This window comes from Pinus tabuliformis, chromosome 5_1, assembly GCF_031772625.1.
Source record: "Pinus tabuliformis cultivar Carrire ecotype Pingquan chromosome 5_1, CPIR1, whole genome shotgun sequence".
Classification (NCBI taxonomy): domain Eukaryota; kingdom Viridiplantae; phylum Streptophyta; class Pinopsida; order Pinales; family Pinaceae; genus Pinus; species Pinus tabuliformis.
The window spans coordinates 561492975-561517264 of NC_142305.1; the positions used below are offsets into that span (position 1 = coordinate 561492975).

A 24290-nucleotide genomic window follows, 5' to 3' on the forward strand; every position below is an offset into this window, starting at 1 on the left:
ATTCTAATCATAAAGATCATAAGTTTTGTTACAAACCATGGGCCAATATTATAGTTTACTACTAAAACATACCCAAAAATATACTACTTTTGAAATAAAACTTTAGCTTTAATATATGATTATTACTATTAAAAATATTCTAAAATTTTCCACAAAAGTTAAGGAACTACCATCCAGTTAATAATTATCAATAATTAAATTGAAATTCTAAAACTTATTCTAAAATATGAATTTAATGAGTTATCTAAATGTATTTATAAAATAACAATATTCTTCTGTCAAAAGTATAAAAATAACAATATTTTCACAAATTCTCAGTGAAAACCATATAACATAACAATATTATTCACAAATTCTATCTATCAGTCAAAACTATTTCAGTCGTCCATAAGATTGAGCCGATTTGATTGTGTCATCCAAAGTGTCTGCCACGTCATGCTTGAATGAAAACCCCATATCCAAAAGTTTCTTCGAAGAAGCAGGAACACGAACACCATTATCATCTTCACCGTCGCCTCTGTCATGATAAACCGAGTTGCCTCACCTTATTAAAAAAAAACAAAAATCCCTAAAAATATAACTAAAAAGACCCTACACAATGGGAGAAGTCTACATACTTGAATTGTGGAGTAAAATGTGGATAGAGCTTATGGATGAAGTCCAATAACTGAGAAACGGTGAGAGAGGTAACACAGCAAATATGTCGACCTTGTACTTTTGGTTGCTCCATCAGAAATATATGAGCCTCACATAAATCCTCAATATGAACTAACGGTATTGATCCCAGAAACGACTCACTCAATTTCAATGCTTCATGATGGCCTGTGAACCGAAATTGTCATGCTGCCCTTAGTGTTTTAAAGTTTAAACTAAAGTATTTTACATATTTTTCTGCCAAACCCTCTCCTCAACTCAAATAGAAATGTCCTATCATTCGCCTTCTCCCCATTCCTGGTTTGATTGTTTCACCTTCACAAGAAGCCCCATAGCAAACACCTCAAAATTTTTAACGAACATATAATAAAATGACTACATACCTGTAATGGGGCTTAATATTTCACCACATGAATACGGAAATGTTGAGATAATGGCTGGCCCACCAACGTAACCCGGTCCAATTGTCACAACCTCCATTTGGCCACTGTTTAATCCATACTCAATGGCGGCTTTCTCCGCAATAGAACTGCACGCATGATAAGCACGACATGTAAGTTACACCATATTTGAGATGCAAATTCAACCATACTACTCACACTGTATATACGTACACTAATAGGGCCGGCTTTCCTGCGCATGAATTCCACTGGAGTCCAGTTTGACTCGTCGAGACTGGAGCCAGTAATAAGCTCCCCTTCTTCACTCAGCGGACAAGCTGCTGCCACCGAGGAAGTATAAACCACACGCCTCACCGATTTAGCGCGCGAGCAGGATTTCAATATATTTAATACCCCTTTCAAAGCAGGCTGAACAAAATCATCCTGTCCCATAATTTTATACTTTTTATCAGGATTATCTCTCAAAAGTTTTTGAGAAAGACAAGTTAAATTGCATAAATCAAGATGAAAATTAATGAAGTCGCAAGAAATATAAAATTTATACGCTGTTAAATCCCTTTTAATACCTTTCGTACTTCACAAATCAAATGTTAATAGAAATTTATGCATAATAAGTACCTCAGAAGGCTTGGAGAAGTCCATAGGACTGGCCACGTCGAACACCCCATCACAGCCCTCCACCGCGGAATCGAAGGCGCCCTCTTCGCTTAAATCTGCTTGGAAGAGCTTCAGTCTCTCTGCAGCACCAGGCAGCGACAGCAGAGGCCCAGTTTTTGCCTTGTCATCTGCATGCACAAAAATATGAGAATAGCTCACACCTAATCTGTAAACAAAGTGATTAATTAATGAATAAGAGCGAGCAGAATCTCCGTATTACGTACTAGGGTTTCTGAGGGTGGCGTTAACAGTGTAGCCTCTCTGGAGAAGATTCTTGACGAGCCATGATCCGATATACCCTCCTGCTCCTGTAACGCAAACCTTCATGCCCTCTCCACCTTCGTGGCTTTGCATTTTTCTCCAATGATGCAAGTTGCAAAATGAGAGGCTGAGTGCAACTTAAATATCCAATAGCCTTTCCAAGTGTGGGTTTCATGAATAATCTGAAATCAAATAAATAGGAGTGAGTGAGTTGAACAAAAATCTGCTCCAACCACTGATTTCTTCTCGCCGCATTTGGTCACAACAACCCCTCAACGTATTTCGTCATCACTAAGCACGTCTTGGTGCAGAGTGGGGCTAAAACGACTTTACTTAAATGGATGCCGGATCCACAAGAAGTAGAATACAAACTCTATTCCTAAATATCCATCATTAATTAGCATTTTCACAGATCTATCAAATCTAATATCTTTTATTATTCCCAAAAGCCTTGCCCATCCTTTGTGCCTGTACCTATTCTTCACGAAGTAAAACACAACTTTCATTTTTCAGCCTGCCATTCAAAGTTATCTAGTCAAACCTTTGGCATTTTCCACGATCTATCCAATCTAATATCTTTTATTATTCCCAAAAGCCTTACTCATCCTTTGTGCAACTTACATTTTTCGGCCTGCCATTCAAAGTTATCTAGTCAAACCTTTGGCATTTTCCATGATCTATTACATCTGCGACTTTTTCTTCAAAAGCATCGTTAGTACTCCATATGTTTATAACTCAAATGTTAGGTCCAAATGAAGGGCTACGGTATGGAAATTGACTTGGTAGATGATACTCGAGACTCTTTTGAATGAAAAATCATTTCATAGCTTCCAAAATTATTGAAGTGCTTTCATGGCGGAAGGGGATTAATGAGCAGTTTGCTTCAAGGTTTTTGGTTCATAATATCCATTCATGATAAATGCCTCCTTCCCTTACTCGTATCTATTATTTGTTGGAGAATATAGGTTAATTAAGTACCTGTCAACAATAATGCCATGTGGGCGGTGAAATAAAATAATCCATCCATGGTAGATGCGTGGTTTGTGGGCGGTGAAATAAAATAATCCATCCATGGTAGATGCGTGGTTTCGTCACTTTGATGGAGAATATAACTTATACATGTTGTAATACTTGATAAGAACATTAAAAAAATCCTATTTGAAAACAGGTAATAGAATGAAAAGGACATACGTAATAGAAATTCTTTAAAAAAAGATAAGGCTGTGTAAATGATAAGGACATTATTTAAAATAATAAACATTATAGAAACCCTTTGTTTATTATAACTATCCCATTTATTATTTTGTAACAAATTGGTGCTTTCGGCGTGTCTTCATGGTTTCCACGTTGAATATCGCATTTTATCAAGTAATCTAATCAAATGGGTTTTGAGTCTTCCATGAGATTTCTTCATTATAAAATGTGATGTTGTATTAAGTGGAACATTTATCACGAGGATGTTATTTATATTAAAGAGTATATATGATTATTGAATTAAAGTTTATGTGATTTATATTAAGTTTTTAAGTATTAAGTGGAACATTTATTACGAGGATGTTATTTATATTAAAGAGTATATATGATTATTAATTAAAGTTTATGTGATTTATATTAAGTTTTTAAGATATGTGTTTGGTGATAATCACATTAAAATTTATTTGTTGCATTTTGAATTAGAAAGTATGGTTCATTCTGAGGATAAGATGGATCACACTTGCTTTTAAAAGCTATAAATGAATTTTGATATGATTATTGCCTATATATATATATATATTAGAAATAACGTAAAAATGATATAAAATCTTTGAATACTAACCAATCAGAATTGACGTAAAGGGGATATAAATGTTTTGAATACTTACAAATCAAAATTCTTTCATAATATTAATTTCTTTTAATAATACAAGGATTTACCATAAAATAAATATTTCTTCTTAGACGTGTTTGGCTACAATATGTGTACAAAGGATCTGTGTTTCTCCAATGTCGACATGCATGATCAATTATTCTATTTGGTATTTGGCTTATCATAGTGGGTTTTTGTTATGAAACCAATTCACAAAAGGATAGAAAATAAAGATCAATTTCTTAAAAATCAACCTCTTTGAGGGGGCAAACTCCTTTACATTACACAAATGAAAAATTCTTTGATGATACCAATGACAAAACCTCTTTTCTATATATAGGAGTCTAAGGGGTCACAATATAATCAAAGCTGACATAACAATAATAATATAAGGGAACAACAACAACAATAGTGGGCTTATATGGGGCACAATAATAATAATATGGGGACAATAGGGGCACAACAATAATAATAAGGGCTACAATGACAATAGTAATGGGGGAATGACTAGTACTTGATGCAGGAGCATGTGACTTGGAGGGAAAATCTTCAAACTTATTCCAAAAATCCAAAAAAATCTACAGGCAAAGGAGTGGGTTCCTTTAGCTAGTAGTTTCCATGCTTTTCTAGTTTAAGATAGGGATAGAATTAAGAATAAAATCATTTTGTAATAATCGCTTATGGATAAGCGATAATAAGTTTTATGCATGATTGTTTTAAATCACTCTATGTAAAAGGCATTCTTTTGTAAAAGATAAGGACCGAGAGGGCTTATCTATTATTTATAAAAAGAAAATAACGGGATGCTCTGAGTAAGTCGTGCCTAGAAGCATTATCATTGACAAAAACTCTTTCTGTGAATTTGAATGGATGGTCCTCTGTTAAACTGATAATTGTATACATGTATTGGTTCGGTTCTTTTCTTATGAGTTTTATATCAATGATTTGGCTTTGATTTAATGTGGCAGTTGAAGCCCTTAACTTGTCTTTCCTTCATATTCACGGTTCTGGCTTCTTTATTTGCTATATAGAGTCCACGGGTAAAACTCTATTTTATAGAGAGAAATTGTGAAATTACTTAGTCGGAACAGAGTTCCGAACTTCAAATTTTATTGAACAAGGACTATACCCTCGTCGGGTCTGAAAGCTTTGTCGCATCGCTGAGTGGGAGAAGAACAAAACTGAACCGTTGGAACCACTGAAGTCCGAAACTCCGACTGTCCGGACCCGAAACACTATAGAGAAGAGTGGAAAGGTTGTCGGGTCCGCGATCTTTATCGTATCGCAAGCCTGGAGCGGAGGGAACCTAGCATTGATGTATTGAAGTCGCTGACAACGCTTGCCAAGAGGCGATTGTTATCGCATTGCCATATTGGAGTGGGAGGAGTCTAGCATTGGGAGCATTGTAGTCACCGACTGCGATCTCCGATAACACTACGTGTTATCGCATCAGAGAAAGGAACTCTGGAAGGGCGGAATGTATTGCCGATAGTGTATTAGCATGATAATTTAATTCTTCGGAATTAGCACTTCAGTGGTTTTAAATTAAAGCGTCGATAGTGTATTTCTGTTCCTTTGGAACGAAAGCCTCCGCCTGTGTATTTTGCGCTTAAAAACACATTTTCATCATTTGAAAGCAACAATAGTGTATTACTGTAATTGCAGAGAATTATGGTCCTGGTAGAGGATAAGGGGCTTTGTGTAATAAAAGGCACCGATAATAAAGGTTGGGGTGATTATAAAGGGAAGAATGGTTATATGAAAGAGGGAATAGTTATAACAGTCAGTCTAGCAATAGATGACTGATACCCCAACAGAAGGAGAAGGAGAAATCTAGTCTGCATTAGAAGAAATTATATCAGGTCTCATTCGTTTGTCCATATCGCCTGCACCCAGGCCACCAGTACTATAGGGACCTAACATGCCCCTCTCCTTCAAAAAAGTGTTGTCCTCAATGCTTGAGTAGTTTTGGATGCTTCTGTATAAAATTCACATCCTCCCAGGTGGAATATTTAGCGTGTAAGTTCTTCCACTTGACAAGATACTCCAAAATTGATCGATGTCAAAGCTGTCAGGTTCTTGTTTCTGTCACTGCTTCAGGTTCCAAATGATTTTTCCTTCCTCGTCAAGTTCTGGAAATATTGTTTGAATTGGGAGCTTGTCACCAATAACCTTCTTTAAGCATGAAACATGTAAAACTGGGTGTACTTGGGAAGCTGCAGGAAGCTCCAATTTGTATGCCATAGTACCAATCTTTTGCAACCCCTTGTATAGACCATGATACTTTGGTGATAATTTACTATCCTTCTTAGCTTGTTTTAGGGACATCTATTTATATGGTTGTAGTCGTAGAAATACTGAGTCACGTACATCAAAAATTCCTTCACTGCGATTGTGATATTCTTGTTGTTTCATTCTATTATGTGCCAAAGTTAGGTTATCCTTTAAGAGTTGGAGAACTTGTTGTTGATGCTCGATGTGATCCTCCACTACTTGAACCTTAGAATTTTCTCTTAAATATGATGTGATGGATGGTGGGTGATATCCATAAAGTGCCATAAGTGGGGTCATTTTTGCTATATTATGGAAGGAAGTGTTATACCACCATTGAACCAAAGGCAACCATTTGACCCATTGTGTTTGTTTATCAGATACAAAGCAATGGAGATATCCTTCCAAACATTTGTTTACTATCTTAGTTTGCCCATTAGATTGAGGATGATAGGATGAACTATGAGCTAATTGAGTATCAAGACAAGAAAATAATTCTGACCAAAAATTTCTAGCGAAAATGGGATCTTTTGAATTGTTTTCATAAATGCAGTAGAAACTGTACTACCTTTAAATGGATGAGATAATGCACAAAAGTGTGCATACTTGGTAAGTATGTCAACTACCACCATGATGACACTCTTTCCTTCAGACTTGGGTAAAAATGTAATAAAATTCATTGAAACCTCCTTGCAATGTTGACTTGAAATGGATAAAGGTTGTAATAAACCTCGGGTCTTAATTGTTTCAACTTTATTTTGTTGGCAAACAAAAAATTCTGCCACAAGCTTTGAATATCAGATTTAAGGCCATCCCAGAAAAAATCCTTCTTAACCCTGTGGTAAGTTTTAAAAATCTCGAGTGCCCTCCTAAGGGAGTGGAGTGCAATTCCATAAGAATCTTTTGTTTGAGTTGGGAATTCTGACATAGGTATAAACAATATTTGTACCATAATGAAACATTTTTCGAGCTAAATGTATCAGTTGTATTGTGATCTTGTTGTAACTACGGATATCTAAGGTCTGAAATTACTTTTTGTGGTAGCCCTTTGAGTCCTCTTTCCAATGCCACCAGTCTAATCAAAATTAGATTCTCCAAGAAAACGTTATGCCCAATCTCCTAAGATGACCTGATTATATAATTTTTCAGTAGAGAGAAATTGTATGACGTTCCATGTGTCACTGTTTCTACCTTCAGATCTGAAAAAGATACACAGAAAACTACGGTCCGTCCTCTTTTTGTAACTTCTTACGAATTTTCAATCTGATACTGAGAGAGTAATTTAGGACGATTTTTCCAAGGTCACCTGTTTGGAATGTAATTCGAGAGTCTGCAAAAACCCTAACTTCCTCAGATCCTATCTTCGAAAATATAGCGAGACAAGATATGAAATTCGGATCTGAGGTTCAGAATGACGTCGGTTCAAATGGGTTTTATTTTTAGCTTTTGAAACATAGTAGACAAAGCGTTATAGTGACAATGCCATGATGACCTATTTGGAGCATCGAAACCCTAAAATCCAAAGCTCTGATACCAAATGTTATAAAACCAACTCAAAAAAAGATAGAAAAGAAATATCAACGCCTTAGAAATCAGCCTCTTCGAGAGGAAACCTCCTTTACATTACACGAATGAACAATTCTTGGATGATACAAATGACAAGACCTCCTTTCTATATATAGGAGTCTAAGGGGTGACAATATAATCAAAGCCGACATAACAATAATAATATAAGGGCACAAAAATAACAATAGTGGTCTTCTATGAGACACAATAATAAAAATATGGGGACAATAGGGGCACACCAATAATAATAAGGGCTACAATAATAATAGTAACGGGGAATCGCCAGTATTATAGGGACCTAACAATTTTATATTTATGGGTGTGTTCATTTTTAAATGAAATTTTCATTATATCTTTCTCTTAAGTTATACATGTTAGTGGGTGGGTTAATATCATCACTTACCAAATTTATTTATTAAAAGTATTTTATAGTTAAAATCTTAATTATATTTTTGAACTTATTTATTTTATTTATTATAAGTATTTTATAGTAAAGAAATTAATTATATTTTTGAACTTCAAAAAGGTGATGAAGTTGTTATATAAAAGATTCTTTGTTAAAATTGTTAAATGGAATTTAAAAATATTTTTAGTGCTGATTTATATTTAATTTATATTATTTTTTTTTAAAATTTAAGTATGAGTATATTATTATTATTATTATTTTTATTATTATGATACGATTTTTTTGTAGTGTTAATATAAATTATTTAGAATGATTGGAGAAAATATACAATGGATTTGAAAATGGTATAAAAAAATAAATGTACATGAATTAATTATCTTTATGAATATATAATTTTTATTTAAAGAAAGTGTATCTAAATATGTCAAATTTGAATTTCTTATCATTGATATGTTATTTTTCATGCAAAATATAATACATGTATGTTAGTGGAATCTTTGAGTATGCAAATGATGAAATCTTGCTACAAAAACTTATAGAACTGTAGAGGATATAATTTTCTAATGCACGACTACTTTTAAAATTTATGACCTCTCTCTCTCTCTCTCTCTCACACACACACACACATACATAATGAAAGTGATTATATACTTGAAATTACAAGGCCTTCCACATGTGCAACCTAAAAGGGTCTTAACAATACCAAAAAAATCCATTTCTTTTTCCATAGATTATAGGTGTTGAACACCTAATGTTGAGAGATTGGTTGAGAAATTTGTAAATATGTAATTAAAGAAAATCAAAGAGCTAGAATAGGACAATATATTTGAATATCAATCCCAAAGGTCACACCTCATTATATTATATAATGATGTTACTATTAATGAAAATGAACATTCATGAGTCATTCCTTGGTCTGGCATGATATTAGGGCCACACACCTTAGGTTTAGGTGCCTCTACCTTTCTCAGTGTCTGAACTCTAATTATTAGTTTTTTCTTATTGTAGTGCTCAGAAACATTCCCTCTACCGCCTTTTATAGGTTTCAGACTTGCCTATGTCTTTTTAGGGTAATGCCTAAGTCTGAGTCAATTGATCTACCATTGATCTAATGTAATGCCTCACATTGCCTTTTCGCACTAGTTCATTACTCAAAGCTGATTTTTGGTGAGCACTCTTGATTGGGAGCCTATGAATCCATGACCTTGGTTGTTGGTGTACATCCTTCTAACTATACTTAGGCTTTCTAGGGGTAAAACATTGTGTACACATATATCTTTTATGTCTTGATTCTCCACATTTCCCAGGAGTGACAAGTAATTCTCCTGAATCAGTGTTGGTGCTTCGTGGTGTGACCAACTTATGGTGCTTGACATTGGCCCTAATGAAAGTTTTGTTATGATTTTTATGAAAAATTTGAACCTCCCTATGAACTGTCACTCTCTTTGACCTTGAAATTAGTTAGAATTCAAGAAAATATCTTCTAGGAGCTGGATGTCTACAGATGCAGTCGCAATGGAAACTCAAGGGTGTTAGGTTAACAAGCGCAAAAATCACAACACTTTCTTTAATCACTACAACTACAAAGAATGTTTAGTAGAGGGATTATTGTTCCGAAAACAACTCACAAAAAGATAGAAAATATAGATGAATGCCTTAGAAATCAGTCTCTTCGAGGGGGCAACCTCCTTTAAATTACACAAATGAACAATTCTTGAACGATACAAATAAAAAGAACTCCTTTCTATATATAGGAGCTTAAAGGGACATAGTATAATCAGAGTTGACATAACAATAATATTGTAAGGGCACAATAATAACAATAGTGGGCTTCTATGGGGCACAATAATAACAATATGGGGACTACATGGGCACAACAATATAATAAGGGGGTTGTACTAATAATAATAAGGCGTTACAGTAGTAGTATAGGGACCTAACATGCCCCTCTCCTTCAAAAAGTGTTGTTCTCAACGCTTGAGTAGTTCTTGATGCTTTTGTAAAAAATTCTTGTCCTCCCATGTGGAATATTCAGCAGGTAAGTTCTTCCACTTGATGAGATACTCTGAAATTGATAAATTTCGTAGCTGTCGGGTTCTTGTTTTTGTGACTGCTCCAGGCTCGCATATGATTTTTCCTTCCTCATCAAGTTCTGGCAATATTGATTGAACTGGGATCTTATGCAACTTTTGAATGAGTGGCCACACTTCTTCGTCCTTCTTCCATTCATCCCTTAATTCATTTATCCAATCTCATTGGATAATAGAAATAGCACAAAAAATGCTTCCACATCCTCATCCTTTCTTGAAAGTGCATCTGCAACAATATTTTGCTTCCCTTTTTTGTAGATGATTTCAAAGTCATAACCCAACATATTTGTGACCCATTTTTTTTGTTCTTTTAAAGATAATCTTTGTTCCAAAAGTATTTAAGACTATCATGATCCATTTTACCTTGAAGTGTCTTCCCATTAGGTAAGGTCGCCATTTTCTAAGTGCATGTAGTATTGCCAACATTTCCTTCTCATAAATAACTTGCTCGAGATGTAGCCGTAAAAATACCCAATCACCTACATCAAAACTTCTTTTATTGCGATGTTGATTTGCCCGTTGTTTCATTCGATTCTACACCAAAGTGGCGTTATCCTTCAAAAGTTGGAGAACTTGTTGTTGATGTTCGATGTGATATTTCACTGCTTGAATCTTTTTATTCTTGATATGTCCTTCTACATTGAGAGTTTGAGGAGTCGTAATCTCTTCCAATGCATTACAAGATATGGTTGGATTCATTTCTTGATGTTCGATGTGATCTTTCACTTCTTGAACATTTTTATTCTTGATATGTCCTTCTATGTTGATAGTTTGAGGAGTATTAATTCCATCCAATGCATTACAAGATATGGTCAGATTCATTTCTTCTTTCTCGATGTGATCTTTCACTTCTTGAACCTTTTTCTTCTTGATATGTCCTTCTATATTGTGAGTTTGAGGAGTGGTAATTCTTGCCAATGCTTTACAAGATATGGCCGGATTCATTTCTTCCTTCTCTAGGGTTGGTTCCTAGTGTATATCCTTTTCTTTTGATGTTTCTTGATCCTTTTCTTCCTCCTCTTCAAAATCTATGTAAAATAATTTCTTCTTGAGACACTTATGACCTTTAGTGTATTTGCTATCACAATTGTAACAAAGCCCTTTTTTCTATTTTTTCTTCCAATTTTTGTTGGGTAAACCTTGTTGGTTGTGGAAAGCTAGGAGAAAAAACACTTCCGTAATTATAGTCGTACGTGGTGGGATTCCTTGTTCCCATAATTTCGCTTTCAATTTTTCTTGCCAACATGAATGCCTTCTCCAACGAATTAGGTTCCCAAAGACAAAACTCATGTTCAATGTTATCCTTTAAAGTCCCTATGAAGACATCAATCCTTTGCATCTCTGGAATATCATCTACCCTTATATTCAATTTTTTAAAGTCCTCAAGGTGCTCTGCCATTGAACCCTTTTGTTCGAGATTTATCAATTGGCTAAAGACGGTGTTACTCTTTGTATCCTCATAATGTGCTATCATTTCATTTGTGAAAATTGACCAACTGACAAGTGTTTTAAGAGAATAAAGACCTTTATACCATAAAAAATGATTTGGTTCTAAATATAAAGATGAAATATGTACCTTTTGTAATAGTTGAACCTCATGTAGATCAAAATATTGTTCCATCTGTAGTATCCAATTTACTGGATCCTTGCTATCAAACTTCCTCATATCGCCTTTTCTTGATTTTAGGAGCTTGATCTTGAAATGATTGTAACTCGATAATTTCAGATCTCCAAGTTCTAAAATTACGTCCTATAGTATCCCTATAAGTCCTCTTTCTAACCCCACAAGTCTGATTAGAATTTGAATCTCCAAGAAAGAGTTATTCGCAATCTCCTACGATGACCTGATTATATAATGTTTCAGTAGAGAAAACTTGTACGACATGCCACGTCTCACTATTTCTACCTTAGGATCTGAAACATATACACAGAAAAATAAAGTCTGTCCTCTTTCTATAAATTCTGACGAAATTTCAATTTGTTTCTTAGAGAGAAAGTTATGAAGATTTTCCCAAAGTCACCTGTTTAAAATGTAATTCAGGAGTCTGCAAAAACCCTAACTTCCTCAGATTATATCTCTGAAAATGTAGTGAGAAAAGATCTACGATTCGGGAAAGAGCTTCATTAAGAGTTCGCCTCTAATGGGTTTTAATTCCAGAGTCTGAACCTTTGTAGAAAAGATATTATAGCGAAAATTCCACAATGACTTGTTTGGGATGAAATTTTGGAGCTTGCAAAAACGCTAACTTCCTCATATCATATCACTAAAAATATAGTGCGACAAGATCTAAAATTTGGACCCAACATTCCGACCGATCTCTTACCAAATGGGTTTTTATTTTAGCTTCTGGATCTTTGTAGCAAAAACGTTATAGAGAAAATGCCACGATGACCTATTAGGAGAAGAAAAACCCTAGAATCCAAAGCTTTGATACCAAATGTTATGAAACCAGCTCACAAAAAGATAGAAAAGATAGATGAATGCCTTAGAAATCAGCCTCTTCGAGGGGGCAACCTCCTTTACATTACACAAATGAATAATTCTTGGATGATACAAATGAAAAGACCTCCTTTCTATATATAGGAGTCTAAAGGGTCATAATATAATCAGAGTCGACATAACAATAATATTGTAAGGGCACAATAATAACAATAGTGGGCTTCTCTGGGGCACCAATAATAAAAATATGGGGACTACATGGGCACAGAAATATAATAAGGGGATTGTACTAATAACAATAAGGGGTTACACTAGTAGTATAGGGACCTAACAATTATCCACAATGCTTATCCATGAATACTAAAAGAAAATATTTTCTTTGCGGGTGATGGTGTCTCCATTACATTTCCTTCAGCTTTTCATTGTAAAATATGTCTTCAGATTGGGATACCATTTATTCCAACCCAAGAAAAATTAAAGGAAATTTAAGGAAGGGATAACAAGAGCATTCTACATATGGGTTTTGGGGGATGACGATGTCCCCTATGTATGTCCTTGAATTGGTGATCATAAAGGATGTGTCATTGTGATGATTTAGATAACACTTACATCCATGCATATTAGAGAAATAAATTCTACGAAGGGAGCACTATAACATTTCAAATTTTATTAGTACAAGTATATGATGAATTATTTTGATGTACCATGATAGAGCTTGAGACCTTTATTTGAACCTTTCAAGAAATTAGATCACAAATAAACTATGAGAGAAAATGAATAACAAATATATAGAGTGATAAATTAATCATACACATACCTGTTTTCCCTTGGCTAAGGTTATAGAGGCAACAACCATGAGCAATAAGCCTTGAAATTGTGAACCTCAATATAACGTTTCCCTTTATTCTATATCAAAGTTATTGAAAAATCTCAAACCACACACTCATTAACAAGATCATACTACTATGAGGCCATGACAAAAGGATAAATCAATTTGCAAAAAAAAAATATTTCAGTTGATTAAAGGACAATATTCTTATGTAGGAAAATAATATGGCTCACCAATCGTCCAATTTGTGTTGGTAGAATGTCTAGGGTACCTTCATGTTGACCTTCATAGACTATAAAATTGTGGTTGCTCACAACACAAAGCGAGATCGATATAATTGAGTGTGAGACCACATATAAAACATATAATAAATTGAAAAGCAACAATTGGGGTTTGTCTTAGGACATTATACCCAAGGTGTGGGTGTGAAATCAAGAAAAGGAATTATTATTTATTCATTGTTGCAAGTGGAAAACCCATAGAGGAGCAAGGGTGACCTAAGGCTATGATGAAGGGTCTTGATCAAATGAAGAGATTAATTTTCCTTAAGTTAGTTTGGATTTGTCTAGAAACTTCAAGTCGGCCTAGGCTTGGAAAGGCACCCTTTGAGGGCAAAGTCTACCCTCATGAGAAAAATATAAGGAGGGAAGTTGTGAAACTCATTTTATTATCCAACAAGTGGAATTGTTCTCAAGTGAGGACATATCCAAGGAGGCCACATAACTCAATAAGTTAAGCTACGTAAAGAGCAAGAAGAAGGGTTTCATGTTTGTCTTTTTTTCTCATGCTTTGGTTCAGGTTCAAGGAGGATGTTGGTTGAGTTTGGTGAGGGTTTTAATGGGTAAATCTGTGCATCCAAGTAGTGGAAGATACTTGTGGAAAGGGACGAAAGTTCATGCTAATCGCAGTGGTACTTATGTGATCTAGCCACAGACTCTTGTACCTTATTAGAGGGCCAAAATACCTAAAATAAGGTTGTTTTGGTATGACGTGAGGATTGGAGGAAAGTTGGAGTAACAATCCATGCCTTAAAGGACCAATGAAACAAGTATAATGATGGAAGAGGGTTACTACAGGTCTGAGGTAACCATAGATTTGGGGATGCAGAGATATGTGGCAAGGCCTAAGATATCAATCAAGAAAATGACCATAACTATGGTTGCTTGGAGGCTAAGTGGTAGCGTCTTCAAGGAGATAGATTGCTAAGGTTGGAGGGTTGTCCATGAGGTTTTGGACAACAATTTTGATATGCACTAGTTAGGGCTTCATCTTGTGCAGAGATCCATCCTATGGTCTATCCAAACTCAGTGAAAGAATAACCTAGATCTTTGATGAATGAAGAGAGTTGAGACCCTAGAAAGGGAGGTTGATGACTCTTTGTTGTGGGTAGAAGTTTGAGACAAAAAGAGAACGATAAGGGTGATGTAGTAAAGGAAAAGGTAAGGCATGTTCAAAGGTTTGAACAACAATTGTAATTAGACCTAAGAACATGGATATAGAATGCATCTTATCACTATTGGTGGGTTGTTTGGAATAGCCCAAGATTTTGACAATTTAAGGAGACAAATTACAAAAGAAAGGGCAGCCTTGGAAGCCCTATATTAGTCATGGTGTTGACTATGTATGGGTAATTTTGGAATCCATTTAGAATGCATCTTATCATTGTTGGTGGCTTGTTTTCAATAGCCCTAGATTTGGACAATTTAAGTACACAAATTGTAGCCTCAGAAGCCCTAGATTAGTCATGGTGTTGATTGTGTATGCATAATTTTGGAAGCCCTGAGGGTTGAGCTTTGAAGGATGAAAGGGAAACTGAAGCATCTAAGAGGTGGACAAGTGGATAGTCTAGAAGACCTCAAGTACAATGTTCATGAAAGGAATCAATGGGTTATTACGAGGCAGAGTAATGGAGCCCTGGCTCAGCTTATGAAAAGAGCCATATGGTTGACAAGAGGGCATATCCAAATGACCCAAGGAGCATACTTCTTAATGGAGCTAGAAGGATGCTAGTGGGCAAACCCATGAGCCAACGTTCAGTGACACAAAAGCAGTTGTGATCATTGATAGTGGCAGTTGAAGATGCAAGTTCAATGATCAATAGATTGGGAGGTAAGGGGACCTGCCATACGTGTTTAAGGTACGCGGAGTGAAAGGGATATAGTGCATGTTGTCAACAAGTAGGTCAAGTGTAATTTGTTTAGGGTAGATTGGTGGTCATAGTAGTTGACACCAAGCCTAGTTGTGTCCTTATATCAAGTTTGTATGTAATGGCCATGATCCCTAGTATGGGAGCCCTAAGACTATTGTATTACAATTTGTAACATAACAAGTAGAGGGTTTTAAAAGGTAAAAATTGTCATGTGCACTAGTTGATTCACTGACGAATGTTATTTCATTATGCAAAGTCGAAGTGTTGTCGCATTTGAGTGTGTTTGTGTTCGTGATTTTAGACTCAAACCAAATTCTTTAGTGTCGTGGAAAAATCAACAAGTTTATGCTTGAATTAACCACACGCAAGCCTACCCTCCGTTGGCTAATATTATAAAAGCAACAATCATGAAAAATAAGCACTAAAGATGTGACCTAAGTATAAATTTTCTATTACATATCAATGTTTTAGGAAAAACTCTCGAATCTCACACACTTGAGTAAGATCATACTACCTTGAAACCATTGCAAAAGGAGAAATCATTGTGCAAAAAGAAATTATTTTAGTGTATTAAAGGACAACAATATTTTGTAGGATAAAAGTAGTGCTCACCCATTCTTTGTGCCATGTTTGTAGAATTTCTAGTGTATCTTCACCACTTGACCTTTGTAGATTATACAATTTTGGTCGCTCACTACATAAAGAAGATCATTATAGTTGGTTATGAGAGCATAGATAAAACATAAGAAATTGAATAACAAACAAGTGGAGCCACAAATTAGCAAAAGATACATTTAAGTGAAATGCACTGCATACAGGTATGTTAACTCACCTTCATTTATGAACAATAACCTCCATTTTCTTTTTCCACTTCCTTCATTTCTTTCTTTTTCTCCTTCCTTCATTTCCATTTCCACACCCAAAAAACGAAACCAAGATCAAACTACAAAAAACGTGAAAGAAAAACAAAGAAAAACGGGTACAACACACCCAACAAATGAAACCAAGACCAAACTACAAAAAACGAGCATAAAAAACAAAGGAAAATAAGTACAACTCAAAGTATGGCCATGCTCAAACTTTGAAAACAAAAAATTAAGACAAGAACAAAGAAAAATTGCAAATATCCCCTTTACACATCATCTCTCCTACAATGTGCTCTCTTCTACTCAAAGGAAAACAAGTGGGTTGAACAAGGTTAAAATATACACACAATTAATAATGGTATGCATATTTCGAAACCAATAATTATTCATAATAGAAAATGCACCTCCCCTAGAGTTTGTTTTATAACTATGGGCAATCTCTTATGTATTCCACTTGTTTGTGCTCATCAAAACAAGCCATCTACAACAGATAAAAAATAAGATATTAGAATGCAGTTATATTCTATGCTATATCTCAAAAAAATATAAATTCTATAAAATAGATATACTTCTGCTACGAGTAATGCAAACAATGTTTTCATAAGATGTAAATTTTTTGGAAAAGGAATCTAAGCCATAGTATTCAAAACCGACCTTGCTAATCGGTCACCGGTCTAACCAGCCGATTAGCAGGTCCACCGGTCGAAACCGGCCAAAAAACCTGGTTAGAGGGGTCACTTGCCAGATTTTTCAAAAAATCGGTCCTAACTAGCCAGTTTAGGACGGAACCAACCAGTTAGGTGGCACGCCCACCGTGAGCCCCAAAAGTGACTTTTTGACTGTGTTTTAGGGGTTTTGGAGGGAAACTAAGGGTGATTTCCCTCCCAAAACACCCTCTCCAAGCCTTTAAGAGGCCCCTCTCACTCTCATTTGTCTCACACATCTGATTTTGAGTGTTTATGAGTGTTTGTGAGTTTGTTTATGAGCTTGGAGAGTGTTGAGTTTTTGTTGAAGTAGTCATCTTGGAGTTGGAGTTGGAGCTATTTTGGAGATAGTGTGTAGCTGTCAGTGGAGTTTCCATCTTCAAGAGGAGGCTAAGGAAGCTAGTTTGCATTTCCAGGTAACAATTTTCGCTTGAAAATTCCTCATTTGATTGCTGTCCATGAATTAATTTTTTTATGTGTTATAAATTTGTAAACTTCTCACTTCTATCATCTATGCTATGAACTCTTTAGCTCTATGCTATCAAATTTTGTAGCTTGCATGTGCCTTTGTTTTCCTACATTTAGCTTTGGTTTTCCATGTTGCTTAACTGCATTTTTTTTGAATGGCATATTTCTTTGAAAATTGTTATTATTTCAAGCAAACATGACTCCAAAAGGAAAGGATAGTGCATGGGCTCATTGTGATTTAATTTATGAAAAAATGATATGCAAATTATGCCATAAATCTATTGGAGGTGGGGGTATTCTTAAGTTGAAACAACACTTGGCTGGGATAAGAGGCCAAGTTAAGCCATGTGATGCACCAAATGCACTTTTAGGTCCTATTAGGGCAGAATACATTTCCAAGCTTGAAACGTTTTATGAGGGTAAGGCTAGGGAGAAGGCCATCCAAGATGACATTGCAAGGAAGAGGGAATTATTAGAAGCCATGAAAGAGAGTGGGTATGATGATTATGAGATTCAAGGCTCCTCTTCTATCCCTTCCACCAATGACCCCTTTCACTCTGTTCATCCTTCTTTTGGCCAACCATCAAAGAAACAAAGAGAACAAACATCCAAAGTTATTTCTCATCTTATGTCAATATTGCCTCTTCTAATCCCACTTCCTCCTAGCCAAGTTCTCAACCCACCTTGGATCAACATTGGAAAAGACAATGTAAAGAAAATTCTCATCAATACATTGCTAGATGGTGGTATGATTCAGATATCCCATTTAATGCTGCTCGCTCACCTTATTACAAAGCTATGTGGGATTCTTTTATAGTTGCAGGAAAAGGCTTCAAAAGCCCTAGTCTACATGACTTGAGGGGAGCTCTTTTGCAAGAAGAGATATCTTCCATTGATGAGTATTTGGTTGAGTTTAAAGATTCATGGCTCAAAACAGGGTGTTCCATCATGTCAGATGGATGGACCGATGGAAAGAACCGCACTATCATTAATTTCCTTGTTTCTTGCCCTCAAGGAACCATGTTTTTTAAATCAGTTGATGCATCTAATAAGGTGAAGGATAAAACCCTTCTAATTGAGCTTTTGGATAACATTATTCAGGAAGTTGGGGAGCAGCATGTTGTGCAGGTCATCACCGATAATGCCTCAAACTATGTTCTTGCTGGAAAGATGCTTGAGACCAAATATAAGACCATATTTTGGACTCCATGTGTTGAACATTGCATATCCCCAATGCTTGAGGATATAGGCAAAGTGGAGTGGGTAAAAAACTCTGTAGAGCATACCAAGTGCATTACAAAATACATTTACAACCACTCATGGGTATTGAGCCTAATGAGGAAATTCACTGGGGGAAACGAGCTTGTTAGGCCTACAATTACGAGATTTGCAACTCAATTCCTCACGTTGCAATGTCTCAATGGTCAACATAAAAACTTGCAGAAAATGTTTTCCTCTCAAGAATGGTCTGATTCTCGGTGGGCTTGTAGACCAAATGGAAAAGACACCAAAAAGGAAGTGTTAGACACTCATTTTTGGAAAAGGTCTCTAGAGCTTGTGAAAATTACCGAGTCCCTTGTTAAGGTGCTAAGGATGGTGGATGGGGAAAGATTGGCCATGGGCTACATTTATGAGGCTATGGATTAGGCAAAGGAGCAGATACGGGCAGTTTACAAGGACATGTTAGCTAAATATGGCCATATATGGAAGATCATTGATAACAAATGGAACAATCAACTCCATCATCCTATACATGCAGCTGGGTATTTTTTGAACCCAAAGTATCATTATAAAAATCGGCTAGGAGATCAGCATGATGGGGAGGTCAGAGCTGGATTGATTAATTGCTTGGAGCGCATGGTCCCTAGCCATGTAGACCAATTGGAAATACATAGACAACTTACTGTTTTCACTATGGCAGATGGTACTTTTGGCAAAAACTTGGCAAAGATGGCAAGAGATGTGGACCAACCAGGTAAGAAATTCCAATTTCTAATTTGTTTTTCTTTTCAAGTTAAAATTGTTTACGTTCTTTATAATTCAAATTATAAATTGAGTTACTAATTAATGTCTTTTTCTTTGCAGCACATTGGTGGGTGTCATTTGGTGGCCAGTGTCCTCAATTGCAAAGGTTTGCAATTAGAGTCCTCAGTGAAACTTGCAGTGCTTCAGGTTGTGAGCGCAATTGGTCTGTTTTGAGCGCATACACACGAAGAAGAGAAACCGTTTGGAACAAAAACGGTTAAATGATCTTGTTTTTGTGCAATAGAACCTTCGACTAAGGAGGAACCAAATGATGAGCAAAACACCTGATCTAGATCCCATTGTGTTGGATGATATTGATCCAACATCAGAATGGGTGGAGGAGACTGAAGATCATGTGTTTGAGGCTAATTTTGATATTGACATGGCTTTAGCGGGGGATGAAGCAGATTATGTGGTGGCATCAGAACCAGGATCAATAGTGGCATCAAGGAAAAACAAAGAACCAATGGAAGGCACTAGTTGTGCAAGTCGACAAACTCGTGCTTCCATTAGGTCCACTTCTATGTTATTGGTGGCATTGATACTGAGGTTGCAGATCAGGTTGAGGCATCCTCAGACTCTGAACTAGATGATGTCTATGTAGCTCATGATGATGATCCTCTGGCTAGTAGTGGTGATGAACTTGATGATTGATCATGTGTACACTGTAGACTTGTAGTAGGCCAATGGCCTCATAGCTTGCAACATTGTTTTTGGACTTTATAGGCCATTTAGAGCCTCATTGCTTATGTATTTTGCTATTTTGTGAATGCTATGTATTTCACTCGGTGCCATTTTGATATATTCACCTTTACATGGTATATAAATGAGAAAAATTTTCATATTTTGTCGTTATTGGCTTGGAATCATAGTTTTAAATCTTAAAAATAGTTTTGTTTCATTAAAAATTAATTATTAATGTATTTTTTTAAAACCGGTTCATTTAGACCAAACCAGTCCCGGTTAAACCGATTCTGATCGGTAAACCGGTTCATTAGGTGGACCGGTCCGGTTACCTGTTATGGTTTTAAAAACACTGATCTAAGCATATCTAAACATATTGAATGCCCAAAATCCCAAAGTCCAAAAGACAACAATTTTGTATGTTAGCACGATGGTTGAATGGTTGAAGGGTCAATATGCTTGTCTGATTGACCTTACCCAACTCCTCTACAAGGCACGTTGTGTGGGGGTGTGCATGTGATGTGGAGCAAGAAAACATACACTGCACCATCCTAGACACTGCAACTATAGTCACTCAATGCATAAAGTAATATAACATATGAGATCACAAATGAACCACAAGAGAAAATGAATAAAACATATACAAAGCGATAAATTAATCATAAACATACATGTTCACCCTTGGCTAATGTTATAGCAGCAACAACCATGAGAAATAAACCCTGAAATTGTGAACCTCAATATACCATTTCCCTTTATTTTGTATCAAAGTTATTGGAATATCTCAAACCACACACTCATTAACAAGATCATACTACCCCGAAGCCATGAGAAAAGGATAAATCGATTCGCAAAAAACAAATATTTCAGTCGATTAAAGGACAATATTCTTATGTAGGAAAATAATATGGCTCACCAATCGTCCAATTTGTGTTGGTAGAATGTCTAGGGTATCTTCACCTTGACCTTCATAGACTATAAAATTGTGGTTGCTCACTACACAAAGCGAGATCGGTATAATTGAGTGTGAGATCACATATAAAACATATAATAAATTGAAAAGCAAACAAATGCATTCACAAATCAGCGAAAGATAATTGTGAGTGAAATGCATTGCATGTAGTTAAGGTACCTCCATCTTATATCTTAGTGTGTTAATTTTCTACAATTGGTATCAAAGAAATTTTGGTTTTTATGGTCTATTTGAATCCATCCATTTGTTACCAGTTATTGAAAGGTGGGTGCAAGGACACGTGAGGCGTTATTGAGAAGGGAGAAATTAATGAGAGCCAATCGCGTAACTAGAAGAAGTATCATTGCAATGGAAACAAAATCAACGCAGAATTCCTGAACTTGTTGCACAACTTCATGTTCATCAGAATCTCCAAGAATTTGAAGGTAGTGAGTCTAAAAAATGTTAGAAAAATACAGGTGATATTCACCAAACCGTGGATTACTTAAGTGTCGTTTTAGATGCTGAATGTTCTCTATTGTTGGGCGCAGAAAGCAAACTGCTTTTAGGTGTGCCATTATTTATTTCGAAAGAGAATCATTGTTTCTACAAGAAATACTTCCTTCCGAAGTAATTCTGATTGCGAGAAAACCACACTTGTAATGCGGACCATATTTGCATCTAGAACGAGGACTTGTATGCCTGAAATGTCGCGAAGCATTATGTTGACACAGTCCCTCACTGCAGTGATGACCATCCCTCACCTCAGTGAGCTGTCATGAGCTTTAGTTCCGATTCTCTGGCTTCTGCAAAAGATCCTTCTCCCAAATTACTATCTAATTTCACAGAACTCTTATTTTAGGGCGCTTTATTTGGCTTTTTATTAAGCAATGCTTCATGTTCATCAGGCTTACGCTTCTTTTGATTTCCCTTCCCGATGAGGTTTTTCTACCTACTCAGCCACATCATTTTTTGAATCTTGGTTGGTATCCTGAATGTATGGTTTTGCAATGCTTCTAACCGATTCCTTATCTTCATCAGTCAGGCTATCCCATCCGGGCATTTTCTCTATTGGACTAGTCCACTAGCCAGTCTCTAGGAAGCATTTGGCATGACTCCAGCTGACACTTTCCCACGGAACTTGGGATTATATGATTCAACCATTTTTGAGATGCGGACCTCACCTTTTACTATCTTCTCATTACAGCTTTTACACATTGCACGTGAGCTTTAAGCACTCTCTATGGCATATTCATTGCAACCATCATCTGCAGTACTTCGACCACCACCCAGCGCAGAACCTTCAACATACTTCCTAATTTTTTGTTGATCTTCCCATCTAAGTGTGTCAACCCCTTCAACATCATTTAATGTTTTAAATTGACCTTTTTGCTTCAAAATACAGCCGGCATGATTCCACATAGGCATGAAGCCATCGAACTGTGTGGCAGCGATAATCTTGGCGATTCTCAGCACATCTTTCTCAATGGTATTTTTACATGTCTTGCAGGTCAATCTTGAAGAGTTGGCATATTTGATCTTCCATGGTTTTGAAGGATTTTCCATCGAATCAAACTACTTCGGGCTTCAATGCTCGGAGCTCGCAAAGGATACGGTGATACGCACAGTAGAACGCAGAGTGCCCTACATTCATTAATGAGAACGAAGCAATCCATATTCTTTAAAGTCAAAGATTAAAAAAAAACACAAATTCAAAGGCCAAGTCGTTATTTTTAAAATGAAATTTGCACTTACGTTCATTTAAAGTAATGATTTTTTAAATTAAATGGGCATACCAAGCGTGTATTAAAAGTATAAGTCAAGTTGGAATGGTTAAATAAAGGATTAAAAAAATGAAAATAAAGTGTTTCTTTTGGAGAGATAAGGTTATGAAAGCATTATTTTAAATATTTCTAATCATGATAAAGTTAATGGAGTAGTAAGGGTATGTTTTTTAATTTGTACAACATTTATGGAGCGATAAGTTGTATTTTGTAAATCTTTGGAGTGATAAGGTTGTAACTTGCAGTTTGAAAACTTCCATTTAATTTTGAAGACAAGTTGCTTCAAGAATTTGTAATCTTAGAATTATAATTGCTTGAGAAGTTGTAATGACAATGTTGTGAAGCTGAAGGTTGATGTATTGCGGTAATTAATAAAATCATAATTTTTGTGGTGCTTGTGTCCTAGATCCGCCTGAAATTGAATAAGGGGATCTTAGGTACACCGTGTGTAATGAATGTGTGTGCATGGCATGTGTTTAGATTATCAAAATGCTCTCTTTGTATTATGATTAAACAACTACATGCACATAAGCCAACTTAAGTATAAGAATGCTTAATCAAGCTCCTGTAATCACGCTTAAGTACACAAGCACAAAGCGTCACATCATCAACTTGATAAGATGATCTTCCAAGCAAGCACACTTCACATCATGTAATCAAAGCAATCAAGTTAAGGATGCTACAAAATCAAGCATTTCATGCCAAGACGACATCAACATCATCAAAACTTTTTGTATCACTTGCAGATAAACATTTTTTAACTGAATTGTACATGTGCATTATTGGTTGTAACCGACACCCTAATTTGAATTGTTAAGGTGAATACATTAAGTCAAGTAAGTCTTCAACTAAGTCATGAAGATTGAACTTTTCATTTGTCACTTGGGTGCATTTTCGATAGTGTTTGACACCCTTCCTTTTCTAAATCAGCACATTCAGTGAGTACTTTCAAGAAAGCACAAAGTGTCAATAATCAATCAAGCAAGTTCAAGCAAGCCATCTAGCAAGTAATCATCATCAAACAAGTGTGAATTCTAGTATTCTATTCTTTAAGTGAGCATCAAATGAAGCCAGTGTTTAACGCAAGTGCAATAACCAATAAATCAAAGGAGTGTGTCATTCAAACAACAAACCAAGCGAGCATGTCATTCAAACAACCAAGCAAGCAAGCGTCTCAAAATCAAGTGTGAAAGTTCAAAGCACGACATCTACAACAAACAAGCCAATGTGAAGTTGA

The 24290-nt window shown here is 35.8% G+C and overlaps 1 protein-coding gene and 2 pseudogenes across 2 annotated transcripts; all 3 read right to left on the bottom strand.

Annotated features, from left to right (window-relative positions):
* Positions 1-278: 278 nt before the first annotated feature.
* LOC149166045 (putative anthocyanidin reductase) lies at positions 279-1170 on the bottom strand. Its single transcript, XM_089431269.1, has 3 exons — positions 1038-1170; positions 618-822; positions 279-517 (listed from the first exon to the last, which is right to left on the bottom strand). Exons 1-3 carry the CDS (start codon positions 1132-1134, stop codon positions 373-375), a joined length of 447 nt encoding a protein of 148 aa, XP_089287395.1. The 5' UTR covers positions 1135-1170; the 3' UTR covers positions 279-372.
* Positions 1146-2274, bottom strand: LOC149166046 (putative anthocyanidin reductase pseudogene; annotated as a pseudogene). The gene is made up of 3 exons (XR_016260111.1): positions 1937-2274; positions 1674-1840; positions 1146-1478 (listed from the first exon to the last, which is right to left on the bottom strand). The product of XR_016260111.1 is annotated as a putative anthocyanidin reductase pseudogene (transcript).
* A 20225-nt stretch (positions 2275-22499) lies between these two features.
* Positions 22500-22835, bottom strand: LOC149166047 (poly [ADP-ribose] polymerase 1 pseudogene; annotated as a pseudogene).
* Between the last annotated feature and the right edge of the window lie 1455 nt (positions 22836-24290).

Coding starts and splice junctions, on each gene's coding strand:
- LOC149166045 (XM_089431269.1), bottom strand. CDS start 1,134: ATGGAGGTTGTGACAATTGGACCGGGTTACGTTGGTGGGCCAGCCATT. Junction 823..1,037: donor AATATTAAGCCCCATTACAG/GTATGTAGTCAT, acceptor TTCGGTTCACAG/GCCATCATGAAGCATTGAAA. Junction 518..617: donor CATTTTACTCCACAATTCAA/GTATGTAGACTT, acceptor TTATCATGACAG/AGGCGACGGTGAAGATGATA.